The sequence below is a fragment of the Phalangium opilio genome, unplaced genomic scaffold (assembly GCF_054372755.1).
Source record: "Phalangium opilio isolate 3A_F unplaced genomic scaffold, DU_Popi_V2 ptg000070l_1, whole genome shotgun sequence".
Classification (NCBI taxonomy): Eukaryota; Metazoa; Arthropoda; class Arachnida; order Opiliones; family Phalangiidae; genus Phalangium; species Phalangium opilio.
The window spans coordinates 9,237,096-9,256,073 of record NW_028324182.1 but is presented as its reverse complement, the minus strand read 5'-3'; the positions used below and the strand labels follow the sequence as shown (position 1 = coordinate 9,256,073).

At 36.7% G+C, this 18,978-nt stretch overlaps 3 protein-coding genes across 5 annotated transcripts in view; 2 read left to right on the top strand and 1 right to left on the bottom strand.

Annotated features, from left to right (window-relative positions):
* The first annotated feature begins 901 nt into the window (after window positions 1-901).
* On the top strand, window positions 902-3,935 carry LOC149661436 (sperm-specific sodium:proton exchanger-like). Its single transcript, XM_089842953.1, has 12 exons — window positions 902-1,235; window positions 1,292-1,549; window positions 1,614-1,884; window positions 1,943-2,086; window positions 2,148-2,319; window positions 2,384-2,465; window positions 2,527-2,711; window positions 2,775-2,891; window positions 2,957-3,054; window positions 3,156-3,216; window positions 3,283-3,618; window positions 3,674-3,935. The coding sequence occupies exons 2-12, from the start codon at window positions 1,369-1,371 to the stop codon at window positions 3,890-3,892; spliced, it is 1,866 nt and encodes a 621-aa protein (XP_089699079.1). The 5' UTR covers window positions 902-1,235; window positions 1,292-1,368; the 3' UTR covers window positions 3,893-3,935.
* On the top strand, window positions 3,935-6,592 carry LOC149661435 (sperm-specific sodium:proton exchanger-like). The gene is made up of 9 exons (XM_089842954.1): window positions 3,935-4,116; window positions 4,191-4,355; window positions 4,414-4,539; window positions 4,607-4,705; window positions 4,758-4,949; window positions 5,013-5,150; window positions 5,210-5,407; window positions 5,482-5,685; window positions 5,884-6,592. Exons 2-9 carry the CDS (start codon window positions 4,194-4,196, stop codon window positions 5,944-5,946), a joined length of 1,182 nt encoding a protein of 393 aa, XP_089699080.1. The 5' UTR covers window positions 3,935-4,116; window positions 4,191-4,193; the 3' UTR covers window positions 5,947-6,592.
* A 63-nt stretch (window positions 6,593-6,655) lies between these two features.
* LOC149661434 (uncharacterized) overlaps window positions 6,656-18,978 on the bottom strand; it is a 29,486-nt gene continuing 17,163 nt past the window's right edge. For all 3 annotated transcript variants that reach the window (XM_089842950.1, XM_089842951.1, XM_089842952.1), the window contains 4 exons: window positions 8,052-8,162; window positions 7,718-7,975; window positions 7,411-7,649; window positions 6,656-7,348 (listed from right to left, as the gene is read on the bottom strand). In XM_089842950.1, the coding sequence (XP_089699076.1) occupies window positions 7,455-7,649; window positions 7,718-7,975; window positions 8,052-8,162 (564 nt within the window). In that variant the 3' untranslated portion in view covers window positions 6,656-7,348; window positions 7,411-7,454. The remainder of the gene's footprint in view (window positions 7,349-7,410; window positions 7,650-7,717; window positions 7,976-8,051; window positions 8,163-18,978) is intronic.

The following is an 18,978-nucleotide window of genomic DNA, read 5'->3' as shown; positions in this document are numbered from 1 at the left end:
TTTTACCAAAAATAAATAGGATATCCTATTTATTTTTGGTTTCACTAATGAGGATACAAGCTAATATTTGAAAGTGTAGGATTGTTAACAAGCATTAACAGTGACTGAATACGCAACGTACAGTACTAGTAAATGAAGTAGGCAAAAATAGAGATTCCTTTCGCGGAGTCTGCTTTTTCGTCCAGCTGCAACATACTGATTTTAGTTCAACGCCAACATTGCTCGTACATTGGAATAGTTCATATTTTCTGCAACCTGTTAACCTTGCAGAATTTAGATATTTATTTTCGATGCTCGAACATAATGTTTCCTTAATAATGACGCAATATTAATCAAAATTTTTCTCCCAAAAAATACTAGATTTAATTAATTTTTATTAATTCCTATAAGAATTTAAGAGTTGGTCGTATAATAAATAACCAAGGAGCTAATAACTCTCAAATTCCTTGTACGGTTTTCGTGTTATCATTTTAGCATTAGGATATTTCAAGAATACGTATCATTTCTTTAGTATAGCCAAAGATAAAGTGTGTACACTGATTACGCCGAATGAATGGCCTCTCGTTAGTAGCTTTAAATTAGACAATATTATAAAGCCAATTTTATTTTATTTATTTATTTATTATTTGTTTCTTAACTTGATAAAACCAAGTCTGCACTCGTGACATAAGAGCGTGAATTTAGTATGATAAATATATCTCGTGATTTTAATAAGCCTTCTATATTAAAAAAATCTGTTTAAATTCTCGGTTAGGCTTAAAAGTTAAAATGGATTTGATGATTTCCATCGATGCAGCGGCGCTTTCTTTAAACTCTACGATGAATGACTCAAAAGGCCTCCTCAATTCTGCATCTCAACACGAAAATCCAGGCCCAACTATGCTTTTCTTGGTTATTTGTGTTCTGGCAGGTGGTAAGCGTTTAGTAAGAGACTCGTTTTAAAATATTTTACTTTCGACAACAACTACTTTGCTATCAAGCCGCGGTTCGTTGCCTATTGAAGTCATATAGAATTTACTACACTGTGGCTCTTTTCGTCATCGGGGCTTTCTTCGGCTTCTTATCGGGGAGATTCGAGTATTTCAACAACTTGACTGCCTTTACTAGAATAAACCCTCATTTGCTATTGCGTATATTTCTACCCATATTGTTGTTTAACTCGGCATTTTCATTGGACGCTCATACCTTTAAACATAGCGTGTATCAATGTCTTTTGCTATCTGGTCCCGGCGTTGGTACGTTGTACGAAGGTTAAATCAAATTTACGGTTAAATTTTAATTGCATTTCAAGTCTTCTGTACTGGGATAACGGCCCTCTTTTCCAAATACTTGTACTGGCAATATAATTGGAGTTGGTCTGTCGCTTTCATGTTTGGATCCATATTGAGCCCGACTGACCCGGTAGCCGTAGTGTCTCTATTACGAGAAATTGGGGCTCCGACCGATTTAACAACACTAATCGAAGGTGAATCTCTTCTGAACGACGGAACTGGTGTAGTTCTCTTCGAAATATTTCTTCGCATTAACGAATCGCAAGAGACATTTAGTGGTCGGTAAACACACCAATATTGCAGAGTTCCAAAAATTATACACCCCATAAACTTTTAATATAGGATTTTTGGTCTTTTTGTACGTCTTGAAGCTAACCTTGTTAGGCCCCATTTCCGGTTACTTATTCGGTAAAGCGACAGCGCTTTGTTTGTCGTACGTCAATAACGACGCGATTGGAGAAACGGCCTTTATAATCGCTGGGGCTTACGGAACTTACTTCGTGGCTGAGGTTATCTTAGGAACTTCCGGTGTCTTAGCTACTACCACAATGGGACTGATCCTTAGCGCCCATAAGTCATGTATCAGTCCCGAAGTCGTTCGTAAAGTAGAACTGTTAGTTGCAAACTTCAACTATTTTCTTTGAAAAATTACTGACATGATTTCGCGCTAGATTCTGGTCGCTGCTATCATACTTAGCTGAAACTCTGATATTTCTGACAGTCGGAATTGTTATTTCGGAACAAGCCAGCAAGTTTATTGACAAGAGCGATTGGATACTAATTTTCGCGTCATACTTGGGAACAATTTTATCTAGGTACATACTGATGAATAACTTCACTCGTTAATTAGTGCGTATATGTTACTTAATACCTTAGAGCCCTGATGGTAGCTGTATTCAGTCCAATTTTGACCAAAAGCGGTTATGGTTTGCCTTTAAGAAACGCTATTCTTCTCATATGGAGCGGGCTTCGCGGAGCAGTCGGGCTTGCTTTATCTTTGGCCATTGCCAAAGACTCTCATCCTGTCACAAGGGACCCAGGTCAAAAGGTGTCGAACTTTAATACCGTATATTATATCGATCAAAAACTACAACGTTAAATATAATTTGTAGATTTTTATTCATTTGTCGGGCGTTGTTGTTTTAACGCTACTTGTAAATGCTCTTACCTTGAGACCCCTTTTGAATCTTACTGGTGATTGTGGTACTAGTTTCTCCAACTAATAGTTAAGTCTAATGGAATTATTTTTGAAAAGGAATGCTTCGTATTAACTTAATCACGAGAGTTAACGTAGCGAAGGCAGTATCTCACTTACGCCACGTCATTGAGAAATCAATTCAAAAACAACGAATGGATTATTTCACATCCAACGCCAACTTTAGTTGGATCGAAAAGAGAACTTCGATACGTGATCCTTATGCCAATATGAAACTTCCGGATGTTCGTAACCGCATCTAAAAAATCCGATGACGAAATTTTACAATATCCTTATATTTTATTAAGGATGTTACCAATGAAGATATCGCGAGAGTTGTTCAAAACCATCGAGAGATAACGACGGATTTAGAAAAGAGTATCCTGAACATGGAAATCAGGGAAAGGATAAGCAAAGCGGAAAGGGTTAGACTCTTTTTGTATTGGAAAATTCAAGGAATCGGTTGTGAATTCGCATTGAACCTTTAAAGGTCTGGTTAGAGCGCCTTTTTGATCGGGGATTATTGGAACGCCGTTCTTTTAAGACATTACTTAATTTGAACAAAATTGCGACCGATAAAGGACAGAGGTATACTTACACATGCCGGCATATTTAAGTCATAAACTGGCGTACATTTTGAAGAGGGTTGTTGTTGTAATGACTTACAACTCATATGATTTCATAAATAGTGGTATAGAAATTGAAGCGTTGAAGAAAGCAATGAAACTATCTTGGTTCCATAGATTTGTGGTTAGTTGTAGTATTCTTCTTAATTAAGTTATTTGTCATAAAGCAGGGTTTTGTAATTATTATTAGAGAACAGCGTTCGCAAATGTGTTCCAAAAAATACGCTTAGACCGTCAAAATCATGGATCTTCGCTTTTGGAAGCCGACGAAAATGACGACGAAGACAACCTTCGAATTGCGAATTCAATTGGGATAAAGAATTTCCGCCATTTCGCGTGGAAATACGTCAGTCATTACGCTAGTCGTAGTTTAAAAGCATTTTGTTTGATCTCGAGCAGTTCCCTGGTACTGTACGAATTATATTTGATGATCAAATTAGACCAAGTTGACGTGCCGGATCACAATACTATAGAAATTCTACAATGGTCTTGTCTGATATACTTCGTATTTCACGTCCTATTCAAAGTAATTGCTAATTGACCCTTAGAAAGTACTTGTGCAAAATCGTAATGTCATTTAGCTCTACGCTATTGGCTGGAAAATGTTCTGGTCGAAATCATGGAACCGATTCGATCTACTTTCGTTCCCCGTCATTGGGTTGAATTTAGTGGCGTATGTTGTGTCAACCCAGACAAAATCGAAAGGTGCTTTGTATTATGTCTTGCTGGCAAAATGCGTCATGCTTTTGAGACTTCTTCGACTTGGTGCTCTTACTAAGGTTAGAAGAAACCTGAAATGAAACGTAAGTGGCCAGCCATGACTTAACGTTTTCAATAGCCAATTGGGAAGCTCGTGGTGCGCGTTTACCGAAGCTATTATCATTCGGGAATTTTCACGTCTTACGATATTGGACGTGGATTTGTCGTCATCCAAAATGAGATTGAAAAGAAGCTTTCGGAATTTTGTCCTCACGGAGACGTTTACGATCAAGTTCGATCGAGACTTACCGAAAGGAGACTGGCGGTTTGACTCATTTTGACAAACACCCTAGAAAATATGTTTAACTTTATTTAAAAATAGTTTCGCCCGCTAAACAGGTCATGAAAGAAATGTCAGAGATCCAGAGATTTCACCCCGAAATCGTTGTCGCGGCAAAAACGAGATACGCGGCTCGCCATGTCCTAAATGACGCGCTAGATACTCTTGACGTTTTAGCTGATGAAGCTCTGTTGGGCGAAAGAGAATACGTTTTGTTGTCGACAGTTAGGTTAAATTTCAGTCTAAATATTACGCATGGTTAAACTAAAATTGAATTTTTAGAAAATTGACAATGAAATTCAAACGCTTGTCAAGTCTCCTTATATGATACCTTCAAACTTAAAGCCAGGAGAAATAGTTCGAAAAATTCCTTGGTTGATGGACAAACGTGTGTACAGATTTCTTCTTGTAAGATATTGCATTTTTGGTTTGGTTTGGGAAATTTGCTGATGTTTATAATTAACGCGAGTAACAGGAGCACATGGCAATTGAAAAGTATGGAGCATGCTCGCGTCTTAGTGAAATTGGAGACTTGCATAATGGATTAATGATAATCATTTCGGGCATGGTTAAAGTATAAAGCTATTTTGGATTAAATATGGACGTAGCTTTAACCAAAGTCTTAGGTTACAGGGACAGTGATTCCAAACGAATGCGAAATTATTCAAAACACTGATACCTTTAAATATTTCGAAAGTACTAATACGAAATCGGAAACTATCGAGGACTACCTATCAACTGGAAATGTCCTCGGTATGATGGGGACTTTGACCAGAAAACCCTGTTTAACCCGAGCTACCACTGAAACTGAAGTCACGGTATTGTAAAATCGAGTTTTTCCTGAAATGAAATTATTTCAATTAATTCGTGATAACGAACAGGTTGTCAAAATACCATTTTCGGCCATACAAGAAGCGATTCGCGAATTTCATACACCCGATAGTTTACTATACCGCATGTGGAGGACTGTAGCTATTCAAATTTCGACAATTATTTTGAAGGAATTACCAGAATTTAGGGTAATTTATAAGTTATAAAAAAATATTAGCGAGAACGAACTGTTTCGATTACCAATTAGGATATGGATAGCGGCGCGATTAATACCAGATTGCAAACGGCTTTAGTCCCAAATTTGAAACGATCATGTTGTTTCGTAATCAATGATCACGTTAAACACGTCGTTCTAATACAAGGAAACGCTAAAGTCCCCGACTCTGAGGGCTTCTTTTACTGTCCTTCTTACATTCCAATTTCGTCTGGAAAAATTATTTTTAAGGTTTGCTATTATATTAGACTTTGACCAGTGTAGTTAATGGTTACGTGTCGTTTCAATTTTGAAACTTTCAAAAGGATCATCCGCGAAATCGAATTCGTCCCGTTTTATTGGTTGTCACCCAAGACTGTTGCAGTTTACCCTCAAAGTTAGATTGGTCAGGAAAATCGACTTTAAATGACGACCAATGTGGTCAACATAAAGGCCGATTCGTTTGTGAGTTACAATCGTGTGAGGATAATTCGTGCTTGTTCGCCTTATCCCCATCTACTCAGACCATTGTAAGATTGGCTTAGTAGCTAGGATGATAGATATTAAGGAACCAGGATGTGAATTTACAATTATTGGGTCATTAAATTTAAGTATACCAAATACTATAGTTAAAAAAATAAACATTCTTGACCTGATTTTGGAAAATGCACGTCCTGGTTAAGTCAATTACATTATTATATGAATATTTCGTTTTTCAACTTACTGAGGCTGAACTTCAAGAACCAGAACAGGAAATTAACGATACTCCTTCGGAAGTAACTCTTAGATAGTCTAAGAAATTTAAAACTAATTAATTAGGAAAAATTAAACAAAATTAGGCAGTTTTTTCGTTAGTCACTTTAAGGATTTTTTGTTTTATTTTTCTTAAACACCAAATACTGACCAAACATGATATGTGAAGCAAAAAACGAGTTCTTTTTTTTCGTTATTAAAAATTTTGTTATAGACAATAGAATTAGTATATATGAATACTTTTTTCTCCATTTATATAAAGACTTTTGTTAAATTTGTTGTAAAGATATCCTATATACTATTTCTAGGTATTTCTTTACATATAAAAGCTATAGGCTGCCACTTTTTTCTTAGTTTTTTATGAAATCTAAGCTTAGTAGAAAATGTTTTGTTTAGGGCAGAGTAGAAATTCGCGTACAGTTTTTAAAAGGTACATTGTGAATTTTACAACAAACATGGAGTAATAATAGAGGATACAGAAGATTATCCTGATTATAAGAAATGAAGATCAGACCTTGATATCATTTAATATTATTCCTTGTTTCTGTGGTGGTATTCACGTAATTCATGGGGGTGCTTATAAAGTTATTTCTTAATAACTGTTTAAATTTACACGTTATCTGAAAAATATACTTCTATGATGTGGAACTCTTTTTATCTTGAAATTAAATAGATTTTATTATTTTTATTTTTTTTTAAATTTTCAGTTGAGGTTTTTAAGGCGCTATTTTTCGTTAAGTGAGTAAATATGAATTTGATGAAGGCACAAAATTAAATTTGGCCCATTTATTTTAGTAGTTATTACAAATCACGCTCCGCCCTTGTTCAAAAGTTATTAAGCTAAAAACAACACTTAAAGAGATGTACGACATTATAATATAGGTACATTTACAATCAGCAACGCTCTTATTTTTTTTTTCGAATCTGGGATTTTAAAATGTTTGTGACAATTGGATGGGTGACAGTTAGAAAATAGATTGGGGTTTCTTTTATATATAATTTGAAGTTCGTGTCATAATTTAAGCGAGTAGAATTGATGAAGATTTGTATTTTAATTTGAAATATCAGTCTCTTTTTAATTATTTAATTGAAAATGAAAACTACAGATAGCACCTTTATGACGAAATGAGTTAACAGTTTTTATCCCAGAGTCTTGGATTTCTTTTGTTTCCCCTTAAGTTAGTGATTATTTAAGCGAGCGAAGACAAGATTTTCATCTTAAACCGTTTCACAATTACAGCTACACGTCAGATGGTGTAAACATTTTAGCAACTGTCCATCATCTCGATGTAAAAACATATTTACAATGCAATTGAAATGAATTCATAAAAATTGCCACAACCCTTGTATCTTTCATAATTGCATATATTTGCACAATATAGTTCATGACTGGCTTTTTAATTGCGGATTTTGCGGTCCTGGGCAGTTCAACAGAAATATCTATGAGATGAAACGTTTTTTAGTTTAGTAGTTCATTTACAGTTTTGATGGCAATTGTTTACCCCTTTTGATTTTGGAGTATTTTGCGTTCGCGCCTCTTTACCGTTCACTGTTCACCTTCCGCCAGGAATTCCAGATAACCTTCAGCTCCGGTAAAGATAACGTCCACCCATATCCTCATGGCTTCAGGGTTGGGTGCCATTAGATAGTAGACTCTATCGTATGTCTTCATGCAAAATGTGGCTTGTGGGTGAGGGCTCTTAACCGAGTGCAAGTGGTCCACATAAACTTCTTCGATTGCCTATAATAATTATAGACGTTTCAAAACTGCCCAAGTACTTGTGTGTATGGCAAACAATCTTCGCTTACTTGAAAGGATACAATCCCTCTCAATTTGGTCTCGCTCTTGTCACTGCAGTAAATAAGAGCTCTCTTAACCCGGTCAAAGACAAACCACCTTTTTTTCCACGTATGCCATTTGCCACCGAGTTTATGCAAGTAGCCCCTGCAACTCGTGGCGTCAACTCGTACGTGAGGACATAATTCAATCTGATGACCCGCTGACTCAACGTGTTGGCGAAGATCAAAATCTTGACTTCGAATGGGTAGATACCGCGTAAGGGGCCTCTGTAACACAAACCGGAAAAAAGAAAAACCTTTCAAGTCTTAAACTTTCAAACTTCTAATCCTTATATAGAATTACCTGAGCTCTTTCCTTATCTCTTCGTTTTACCCCTGACGTCAAAGTATTTTCTGGTTCCGTCAGTAAGGAATTAGTGTCCTGATGGGCCAATAGATGCTCACGATTTCTGACCTGTAATAATGTAAATAAATGAAAGGATAATTAATAACCTAGAATATGCTCTTGAGTTTAATTCTAAACTCTTTTTCTTTTTTGTTAATTAGTATATTAGAAATCGCTTGGTTGTATGAATTCTTTGCCACTACCTTCGCCGCTGCCATAACGGAAGAAATTTGAAATTGGTTTAATATTTCCTCTGCCTTATCAAGAATTCACTGAACTTTGAGGTACAATGTAGTGGTAAAGATATAACTCAGATAAGACTTGGTTAGTAGTAAAACCAACCGCCGCCTTTGTTTTTGACGTATAATATCAAAATGAAAACGGAACGGACTGCATCGATATTTTGTTTTAATAGTAACATTTAAAATTTTGCGTTATCATCATTACTTAAAATGTATTTTAGTTTCCATTTACTCTATCTGTGTTTATGGTTAGTGGCCCGTAGAAAAACAAAACAAAGTACGCAATAACAAATTATAAAAACGAATTAATTTACCGGCGCCTGTAGGTAGAGGACAAACGGGTCGCCGAACATGATACCTCCCTGCTATAAATTTGAGAACGTTTCTACTATAGCAACGAAGTCTTTCTCTTTGAAATGAAATTTTTCCAAATAATTTATCGTGATAACCCTTGAAAACTGATTATATCTAAAATGTTTTCCGCGTCTAACGATAATAAAACTTCCAGTAAGCTTTGAGAATTGATAGAGCAACGGTGGGGACAATACCATAAATGACGTAAACGTATAAAAATAGTATTAGTATTGTTATTATTATTTTTAACAAGGATCGGTTTTTTGATAATAACCAACAAATAGATAATTTGTTAAAATATCACTACCATCTCCCTAGTAATACTCGCAACTAAAAGGGATTAATATTATCTCAAAGGTCATAAACGATATGAATTTTGATCCTTTTAATCGGAAATATAATAAATAGTAAAATTATATTTCACATGTCCCTGGTGCATTCAGGGACGCTATTTATGGTGTATCACGAAAAACTGCATCAAATATCGATCCATAGTGAACCGACTTCAATTTTTCTATGTATTCATGTAGAATAGATACATACGCGTGGCCTAACGCGTCACGAGGCGCAGAGAACGGTATGGTTAGACCGGGCGTATTGGAAAGTAAACCCGAAAAGGTTGATATTATTTTATCACCAGATTTTTTGGAATGAGAAAGCGGGAAATATAAAAGAGCGGGAGGGAATAACAGCTTCCACAAATGTAAATGAGGTGTCTTTCCACACACAGAGATGTTCACTAGCGCGTGACACGATTTAAAAATAAACCTAGAGAGAGCGAGCACCACGGGCACGGATAGACGCTGCCTGAAAAGTGCTATAGTTCAACCTCGAATCTGTTTCAGCCCGTTAAATTTTTTGTTTTGTTTTTGTCAATTCCACGTGACGCAACGGAACTCTAACCCTAGTTAGAAGTTGATCAACACGAAAGTATTATAATTTCCTCAACAGCATTATTTCATATCTACCAAAATCACAACAACAGTTTTTGCATATTTGGAAATACAAAAAATGGCTGCGGTTATCTTTGGAGGTGGTTTGAAGTTTGCGAAAAAGTATAACTAATCGCGAGAAATATTTGCTGAAAAATAAAAAACACGGGGACTTTGAGAACGTCACGCTAATTTATGTCTTTCTCTAACCAGTAGCTTTCAATGTTACAATAAGAGAAAAAAATTTGGTGACGAAATTTCTCTCCCTAAGTTTCTCGACATTTAATTTTAGGTAGGTACACCTTAAGGCTCATTATTTCTATCAGAATGTAGAGTATTTCTCAACCTTTAACAAGCAACAGGCGTCACGTCCAAATGTATATTAATTACTTCAATGATACGCCTCAACTACTTAACTGCGGATCTAATTGAATTCATGGTGTATTAGTTAAAAGAACATGCAGGCAAAATGACTCTGAGGTAGAACTTCAAAAAACGGAGGTTGGCTTGTACACGAGCATATGGGCCGTTTGTTTTAGATAAGACCCTAAAACTCCGAACGTCACAACGCACGCTTGAGTAAACTTTGTCGTCGCAGAGTCTCCGATGAAGAAAATGATACGAGAACGCTCTGCCTACACTCTGGACTCAAAGAAGAATGCTTTCACTTTTAAAAATAGAGAAATACAATACTGAAGAAGATGTTTGTTCGAGAACGCACGAAAATGCCAGCGAAGGCTTGATCGCGACGTTGGCGATAAAAACAACTATCTTTCGCGCCACTGAGAAACAACGGAAGCTATTTTAGTTTTTTGACTAACCTAAAGATACCACGCTCTACTTAGGAAAAGGACAAACTCTCTATTGAACCGTATTGAAACTGCATTAGAATTTCACAACAGTGCTTGCAACTTATTTCAGAGGCATTAGAGTTCACTTCAACCCGAGGTTAAAATTGATTTCAGCAAACACTGATTTGATCTGCAAATCTGAATTGTAATGTCCGACATTAACTATATCAAACAAGTCCACCTCAATGATTATATCATAAAATTTGTTCACTTAACAACTTTATTCAATTTATCCCTGTATATCACAGGGCTTGGAAATTTTCCTAAAACCAATAAAAATTTTAATATTTGGCCCTACTGAACCGTTTTGGTGTGTCTATAATCTCCTAAGACTCCTGATGGAACACATCTGCTACGTAGCTAGCGTAGCGGATCGGTATGACGCGAAAGAATGTGAGCAGCCTCTTATGGTTCAACATATCCACGTCAATGAAGATATGTTTTGCGAAACTATAGACATTACTAGGACCAACATCGCCTCGGTAAACTTGAACAGGGATAGATGCTAAGTCCATCACAAGCGCTTGTCTGGCCCAAGAGCGTTACTAAGGCGAAATCGTAACCGACAGATTTAGATCAAGTCATCTGTTGGCTAAGCTAACTTTTCGTATCTCCGGTTTAATTTTAAAAAGAATTTCAAGATGTAACTTGTTCTAACCATGACGGCAGATAATACATATTTTAGCGACTCGGGGAGAGATTTTTTTCTAGAGTTAAGAGATGGATGGAAGGGGTCACGTTTTATAAATAGGTTTTAATTCGAGAGAAAAACTGTTTGCGTTCGCTTTTTTAATCCCAAAATTTTCCACTGGCAAAAATTATAAATTACGAATGATAAGCTCGTGGAACGAGGCCAAATAAATAAATATCGTGCAAGGTAACCTTCGGACATATTTAATGTCCTTTTAAAGACAACAAGCCTTTCTATCTTAAAGGCTATGTAACTTCCATGACAACCAACGACTCTGAAAGACTTATATAACTTCCAGAACCTGACAAGCTACTTAACTACTTACAAAAATTATTTTCCCACGTTCTTAGTAACGTCAATGAGTAACTTTGAAAAACTTGAAATTAATCGACCCGAAATGAATGGCAATATGTTAGACTGTTACTAAGAGCTTCATAAATAAATAAATACCTCAGTTTAATATATTTCTGAAGATTTATAGGGTCTAGGTCGAACAAGATACGGTACATTAACTTTACGAAACTGTAACTTGCGAAAAGCCAACTCGTGGTTTTTGCTATCAAACCGAAACCATCATCGAGACCTGTATCACTCTCGTTAGTGTTTTTTACCCCCAGCTCCAGACACGAAAAATATAAATCCATGCTGTATATAAACCAACAGACTCTCCCTCCTTTTCCCACCGACCTATATAGAATCAAGAAGCGTGTTACGAGTATTTGATTGCTCTTTCAAAATAGTTTTCAAACTTCTAAGCTGTTAAGCCTAATCCTCCCGTCTCCATCTTGTCACAAGAGGGTCTACCATCGGTGCCTCAAAGGATTACCTATTCATATCTCCTTCTCTAGGACTAGGGGTCCTTTTATCTCTTGCTTATGCAAAGACATTAATATTCGAAAAACACCATCAATCATTTCACATCACCCGACTCGTAAATGATTATTTTACGAAAATCCCCAACTGAAAAGGGTGGATCAAAAATAATATTTCCTATGTAAGAAATTTACGAACGACCCCTCATACGAGTTGCGTGTTAAAGATCAAAGTTTAATAAATTTTGAGAAAGATGTTTCAGTTTTAAAACGAGTGGAAAATTTCCAAAGCTTTGTGGCGTTTCACTTTATTCAATCAAAATGAGTCATCGCTCCCTTCCCCTCTTTCCTTGGGATCGACAGATTTTATAAAGCATTTACGCAATTATGCCTATTTTCGCCTATTATTTTTCTGTTAGTTTTTAATGAGAACAGAGCGCGCATTCGTACGCCGTTTTTGGCTGCTGGCGTGCTACTCTTTTATCGCAAATTTGGCCAGTTATTACTACGGAATATTTTACTTGTAACATAAATTTAATTATAAAATGAGTTTAAGTTGAATTCAGTTTAAGTGTTAATGAAAATAATTAGAAGCTAGCGACTATTTTTCATTATTCGTGATGAGCCTTGGACTGCATTGTTTAGCGTTAAGCCCTTGGCCAGGGAATTTAAATTGTAAATGTAATTATTGTAGATTATTTATTTTAATTAATAGCTATTAATATTGAATCAATTTTTATTATTTCAGAAACACCTGTGGATTATAATCTACAAAGTGGATATTATTTTCAACGATTTTAAATTTTTCTCAACGTCATTCGTGATCTACGGTTCATCGACTTCAGGGGAAGGCAAGATGGAAACCATTTTCGTGCTCAATGGGTGAGCTTAAATATTTTTTAGTAACTCGCGTGATTGGGGGGATTTCACGGTTGATAATTGCTGATGCATATTTACGAGAAATTATCAAAATTATTTTGAAAGCTTCGTCCTAAAGTTTAACTCGGGGAAAATATGCACTTTAAATTAATATTTGAAAGGTTTTGCGTCAGGAATTAGCCATAAATTATTCGCATCTCATTATAATAAGCATCGTTAACCTCGTGTGACTTTTGCACTTGCTATTGTGGGTTTAGTAAATGGTAATAATTTATTACGTCATTATATATAGAAAGAGGGCCCCTTTTGAAGACTAACTCGCGAGTTTTATTATTAGTCCCTGGAGACGCAACGCAACGTAACTTGGCTCGTTATAAGTTTCTAAGAGTGTAGCAGGTGCGTTAAAGGTACACTTCAGTGATAATGAGTTTAGTTAGAACTTTCGACTGTGAAGATATTTGTATCCATTCATCTTTGTCTGTATAAAAATAGGTTCTATGTGTCTTGATATTCAGGGTTAAGTACACTAGTAACTAAAATAACTTCGGGTTAATATATTTAAGCTCGTGATTCGAAATAGCCTAGTTCGCTGTCACCTTTGACAAGGAATCCACTTCAAAACTCTCACGTGCAAATGAAAGGTGAACTTCAGTCCGCACGAACATACAGACGAAATAGCCCATAATGAGGTTTCACCCAGGATGCCATTCAAGAAGAAATCTTTTTGCGGGATGGCGGGTCAAAGCCGCGTATCAATAATGTTCTCTCACTCCCTCGCTGGAAATTATAGACATTATCAACTTTACTTGAGAGTGAAAATGCACCGTTACTTTATGGGGAATGGCTCCCTTCACAGGGTGCAACTAAACTATACGCTAGAAGAGTCTGGCTCGTGACTCATGCCAATTTCTATCCCTGGTACTTTTGGTACAGTACAGATGATAGCAAAAGTATATTAACCCTATCTCTCCGGTATCAAAAATGGCCCTTAGTTTCATTATATTTTTTAAAGAAGTACTGCCATTTTATGCATTTATAGTTTACTTTAATAAAGTACTTAAAATTGCGGGAGATTTCGTAAAGTGGTCCTCTTCAGCCGTGCTAACTTAAAATGAAACCCTTTTACAGTTTTGCCTATTTTTAATTTCATTTCAGTTAAAAAAAACAACTGTTCGATAGGTTGTGAAATTTTAAGAACCAAATTTATAAATAAACTATAATTTCATTAAGTAGCGGTATCTATTTGATTTTATAAAATATCAGTCAATATAAGTGAAAGTCAACCCATTTTGTTTTTATAACTTTGGTTTTACCAAAAATAAATAGGATAAAAAGTGAGGGACTCTAGGGAGAGAAAGCCTTCCGCAGCGTGTGTTATGATATTTACGAAGCAAATTCTCGTTTTCTCTCTGGCGCTTTTGGCCGACCAATCAGCGCTCTCCTTTATGACGTTATCTTTCTGCAAAATAGTTCAGCGTTCGAGGATCTCTGGGATGCTCAAATATTTTTCGCCATAGATGACGAAACCTTATTTTTCCTGCTACAGAGTGCAGACGACTGAAAATCGTACTGTTGTGCTCTTAACTAAGTCGCGTTAAGTTTTTAAGTGATAACGCAAGTATTGTTTAGTTAGTAATCCATTGGTAAAAAGAGTACTGGAAGCCCGAATAGTTTCCTGAATCTTCGCGTTTAGAGTCTTGAAATTGATCCTTCAAAACGTGAAATTGTTCCCACATAGCCTTTAAAATAGGATCCAGTTTTTCATTTTTAACTAAATATTGAATTATATCATTCCTTTTTCCAGATCTGTCTGTTGTGAAGAAAGTGTCGTTTTCATACTTGTCAATAATTGACGAAACGCTTAACCCTTGGCCTTGTATGGACATTTTATTTTTTTTTTCTAAACTACCCTAACACAAAACTTAAAAAGCCGTCTCCCGAGTCCCGACTCCCGACTCCCGTCCCGGGCTTAAGAGGCTAGCGGGCGGCTAGCTTACGACTTCACGCCGCGTGAACTATATTTACACTGCGCATTCGTATCCGTTACATGCAATTTGGTCGGGGCTTGTCGCTCGGTGCCAGTATTCATACGCGAGTCCCCCAGAATACCGCGGGGGGCAGGAAATATATTTCTCCGTGGCTCAGAGGCAACGAGAATATCACGTCGCCTACGTTTTCTATAGTCCCTCACTTTCTATCCTATTTATTTTTGGTTTTACCGAAGTCTGGTGAGAGAGTTGCCCTTCCCTGTACTGTCTGTGATTGGTAAGGATTCCCACGGAAGAATTGGGGATTGACATGCAGGGGCTGCGTTATATTTAATTCCGAAACCCCTGAAGATGGGCCCGAAATGTTTTTGGTGGGGTTCGAAACGATCATTCTTCCAAGGTATGAATGAGCTTGAATGTCTTTCTCGTGGTATTGAGGTCTGTTGAATGGAATGGGTCTCTGCTAACAGTATGGCAGCTCCCTGCTTTATAACATATTACACTCTATGGGGATATAGCACGGAATGCCCCTACTATAAATCCCCCACCGTGTATTGGTCTCTTTGAGTCAGAGTATCCCGGATTTGTATAAAGCCCAGCGGGACAATTTTATACCGTTATGGTTAGCGGTTAGTTAAAATATTCATGTTGGGAAAATGGGCATACAATAGCTCGGTAATCCCAAAAAACTTAAAACATCTGGAGGCCCCACGCCACTACGCGATCTAAACGGAACTTAAGAAGGAGATGGGTGTATTTCACTACTCGCCTTTCATTTATATAGGAATTAAATCCGGCTAAGTTTAGCAAATGTGGGTTTGGATTAATATTTCTTACCGGTCACCTACTGTGCGTTGACATTAATTTATGCATTTTTTGAGGCAGGGTTACACGCTGTGTACTTTAATATAAAAATGCCACGGAAAATAATTCTTCCAAAAAACCTTTAAGACCGTCTTTCTTGGGTGTCTGAGAGTTGGTAAGGGTGCAAAATATTAGAAATTTTGGCCTAAAAATCTTAATCTAACACATTTTTGTGTAAAAAATCACGTTAGTTTATAACTACAGATATTATATTCGCTCTAAAGATTAACTAAAAAGACAGTGACTACGTTTAACAGCAAAAATACTACAGGTACGCGAAAGACTAAGATAATTTTTCACCTGTTGCTGGGGTGTTCGCGGTAATCCTGGCGGAGGAGGCAAGGAATGATGTCGGACGTGAAGTTCAGAAACATGAACTTGCAAATGGTCATGGTGGTCATGGTGGTGATGCTCGTGATGACGGTGTTTGTCTTTCCCCTTCTTAATCCGGGACACGTAACCCATAAGTATAGCTGACATAGTCACTTACTACGAAAATAATCTCTCCTTTTAAGTTGTAAGCTAGAACCACAATAGAGCACAAACTACCTCGAAATTAACAATTTATGGAATTGATTTTGACGAGAACAAATACGTTCATTGGTTTCAACATTATTCACGATAAGATACAGTCCTCGATTGTAGTTAGAAATTCCACCAAAAATTATCAAAATAACAAGCGAAACTTGATTAAAAACTTGCAATGCGATATCACCTTAGTAACTCGGTCTTGGATTAGATCGCTTGTCGATTTCCAAGCATCCTTTTCAATAAGAGAAGAGAACCCGAATGTGGGATGCTACCCGATAAATTCTCACGTCGCGAATGTTTGCAGTGTGCTCGTGTAACTGTGGGTCGGTTCGGTTTGGTTTGGCTAGAGGGAGGTGGAGATCATCATGAGATCACGACTTACTCCAACGTGGATTGGAAAAGGAGTTTAGGACTCTAAGAGGGGGAAGAAATGACGAGTTCGGGGATGGGGCCAAAAAGAAAGAAACCGTGAGACTTTCAAAGGGGATGCTAGATACACTGGAGGGAAATTGAAAAGAGCTTAAAGCTAAAGGAAAAAGTTACATGTATCGAAAAGTTTTAAGCTTCTTATTCATGGAAGGGATTATAGAACGATGTCCTAACTTTGAAGTTTGAATAAAAAACGAGTTGCCACGCCGGCGCACGTGCTTAACTTGAGGATTAAAAAAATCTTGAAACTTTCAGATTTGGTACTTTTCCATAATTTTTCGAATATTCCCACAAAGATTATTTAAATGAAAATTGGATCACAAATCTTTAAATTTTTGGCACGTACATAAGTCACGGTTTTAAAATTGCACCAAGGCATCACGAGATTCAACAATTCTTAGAAGAATTCTAGAAAAATTCGGTCTTTGGACATTGATTCTTAGCTTTGTTTACTATCTCAACTGTAATGATAAACAAAAAGAAGTCTACAGGGAGTTGGAAGCGATAGAAAGTGGGGTGGCGAGAGTGCAACGTGTTGAATGAAACCTCTGGGGTAATTAGACTGGTGGTGATAGATGGCTTATCCGCCACTCCAGCTGTAGACGTTTCCGGAAAGAAAACCTATTTACTCCGCAAACTCTTAAAAGTAACTCTTCCGTGACACTATAAGACCTAATTAAAATTAGAAGCGAAATTCACAACAAAACCCGGACGTCGTAACTCGTAAGGCTACATGAAACTGAGCTAATGTAGCCTCGGATTTAGTGTTTGATATAATGAAAGGATTCTTGGGTAATTACCGGACTTTATACTTTGGAAGTTATTATTTTGTCTAGAGGTACAGACTACAGAAGACCTACAAGGCCAGGGATTGTATAGATTTGTTATCTGAGATGGTGGGCGTTAAACACAGAACAGGGTCATTCTTTTATGTTAAAGTCAAGCGTACAAAGCTAAAGAGTAATGAATAACAGCTGCGATATTAATTACGTGGTTTTCTTAAAATACAGAATAGATTCGAAGTAATTGGTGTGTCGGCGAGGCCTTTTAGTTCGGATTGAAAAATGTTAATTTTGAATGGAAAAATATTTTCGTATAACTCGTTAATAAATTAAAATCATACGATGCCAAGTGCGTGGTTCTCATTTTTATTCGGGCCAACTACTTCATATTTGTTAGTAATAAATACGGGTAATTAGGTAAACAGGTGTTTTAATGGATTTAATCTTTGTTTTAAAATCTTTCTTCATACTTCAAAACATAAACGTGATTCATGGTAGAGTCTAGATATTAAACTATAATGGTTTTGTCCCAAAATTCTTTTTATAAAGACGTTATTGTTATTAAAGTTAAATGTCACTTTGTTTGGTTTAGGTAACGTAAATCGTTATTTTTTTGGTTTATATAGCTTAAACGCGAGGTGTTGGATATTTCCAAATGAGATTTCCAGTTGCTTATTTCAAGAGGAAATAGATTTTTTATGTGTATTCAAGACTTAAAATTGGTTTCACTAACAACATTAACTAAATTTAATAATGGTTTTGTCCGACCCCCAAGTTGAGGCCTAAGAAGTTTCTTTTAAAAGTGCCTTATTACGATCTTAAGGACCCTGAGTGCTTAGTTTTTGTTTTGTTTTCCCTTCAACGTTTTCATCAGTGCTCTAAGAGCGAGAGAGAGTGTCTTCTGAAGAAACTCTTTAAGGTATCTCATCCAAGATAATAGAAAAGGAATAGAATCTCTGCCACACAGAGCCCGTCAGAACGTTTTAAAAATGTACCTTTAAAAATATAGTTCACCATCCATCCATTCTGTGAATGTAATGAATCTAACTGGTTTAGCTTTCATTCCTTATCCCTATTTTCATTTATCTCGCGAACAGCATCTTCCATGATTCTCTTTCAGTGTGTCGTTTCTCTTATCCTTTAAGTAACTCTCTTGGTAAAAGAGCTGATCGCGATGGACAAGGGAGATAAAAGTCCCTCGCCGACAAGTTATTACACAGTGGCTCTCCCAAATCACTCAAGAATCCCCTGGCTGCCTACTTTTAAAACTGCGAAGCTAATATAAAGGATGGAAATAATAATAGGATGAAACTCTTTGGAGGAAGGAAGGGGTTGCTCCTTTGGGATTGAGATAAATTTCGTAAATATCACGCCCCGACCAAATTCTTAAGTCGGCTAAACGTTACGACTTGCTTTCTTTGTCACGATGCCAGCCTTAACTGTAATAGCTTGTACTCCCACGTGTTAAATTAGACCCCTTCGTCGCCTTGAATACCACGCGAAATCAATTCAGAACTTTTAGTAGGATTC

What these genes read in the sequence shown, in the direction of transcription:
- LOC149661435 (XM_089842954.1), top strand. Translation starts at nt 4,194, where the DNA reads ATGAAAGAAATGTCAGAGATCCAGAGATTTCACCCCGAAATCGTTGTC. An exon ending in GTGTGTACAGATTTCTTCTT is followed by an intron (nt 4,540 to 4,606) that starts GTAAGATATTGC and finishes CGCGAGTAACAG; the next exon opens with GAGCACATGGCAATTGAAAA. An exon ending in CTGGAAAAATTATTTTTAAG is followed by an intron (nt 5,408 to 5,481) that starts GTTTGCTATTAT and finishes AACTTTCAAAAG; the next exon opens with GATCATCCGCGAAATCGAAT.
- LOC149661436 (XM_089842953.1), top strand. Translation starts at nt 1,369, where the DNA reads ATGTTTGGATCCATATTGAGCCCGACTGACCCGGTAGCCGTAGTGTCT. An exon ending in GTCGTTCGTAAAGTAGAACT is followed by an intron (nt 1,885 to 1,942) that starts GTTAGTTGCAAA and finishes ATTTCGCGCTAG; the next exon opens with ATTCTGGTCGCTGCTATCAT. An exon ending in CTTGGTTCCATAGATTTGTG is followed by an intron (nt 3,217 to 3,282) that starts GTTAGTTGTAGT and finishes AATTATTATTAG; the next exon opens with AGAACAGCGTTCGCAAATGT.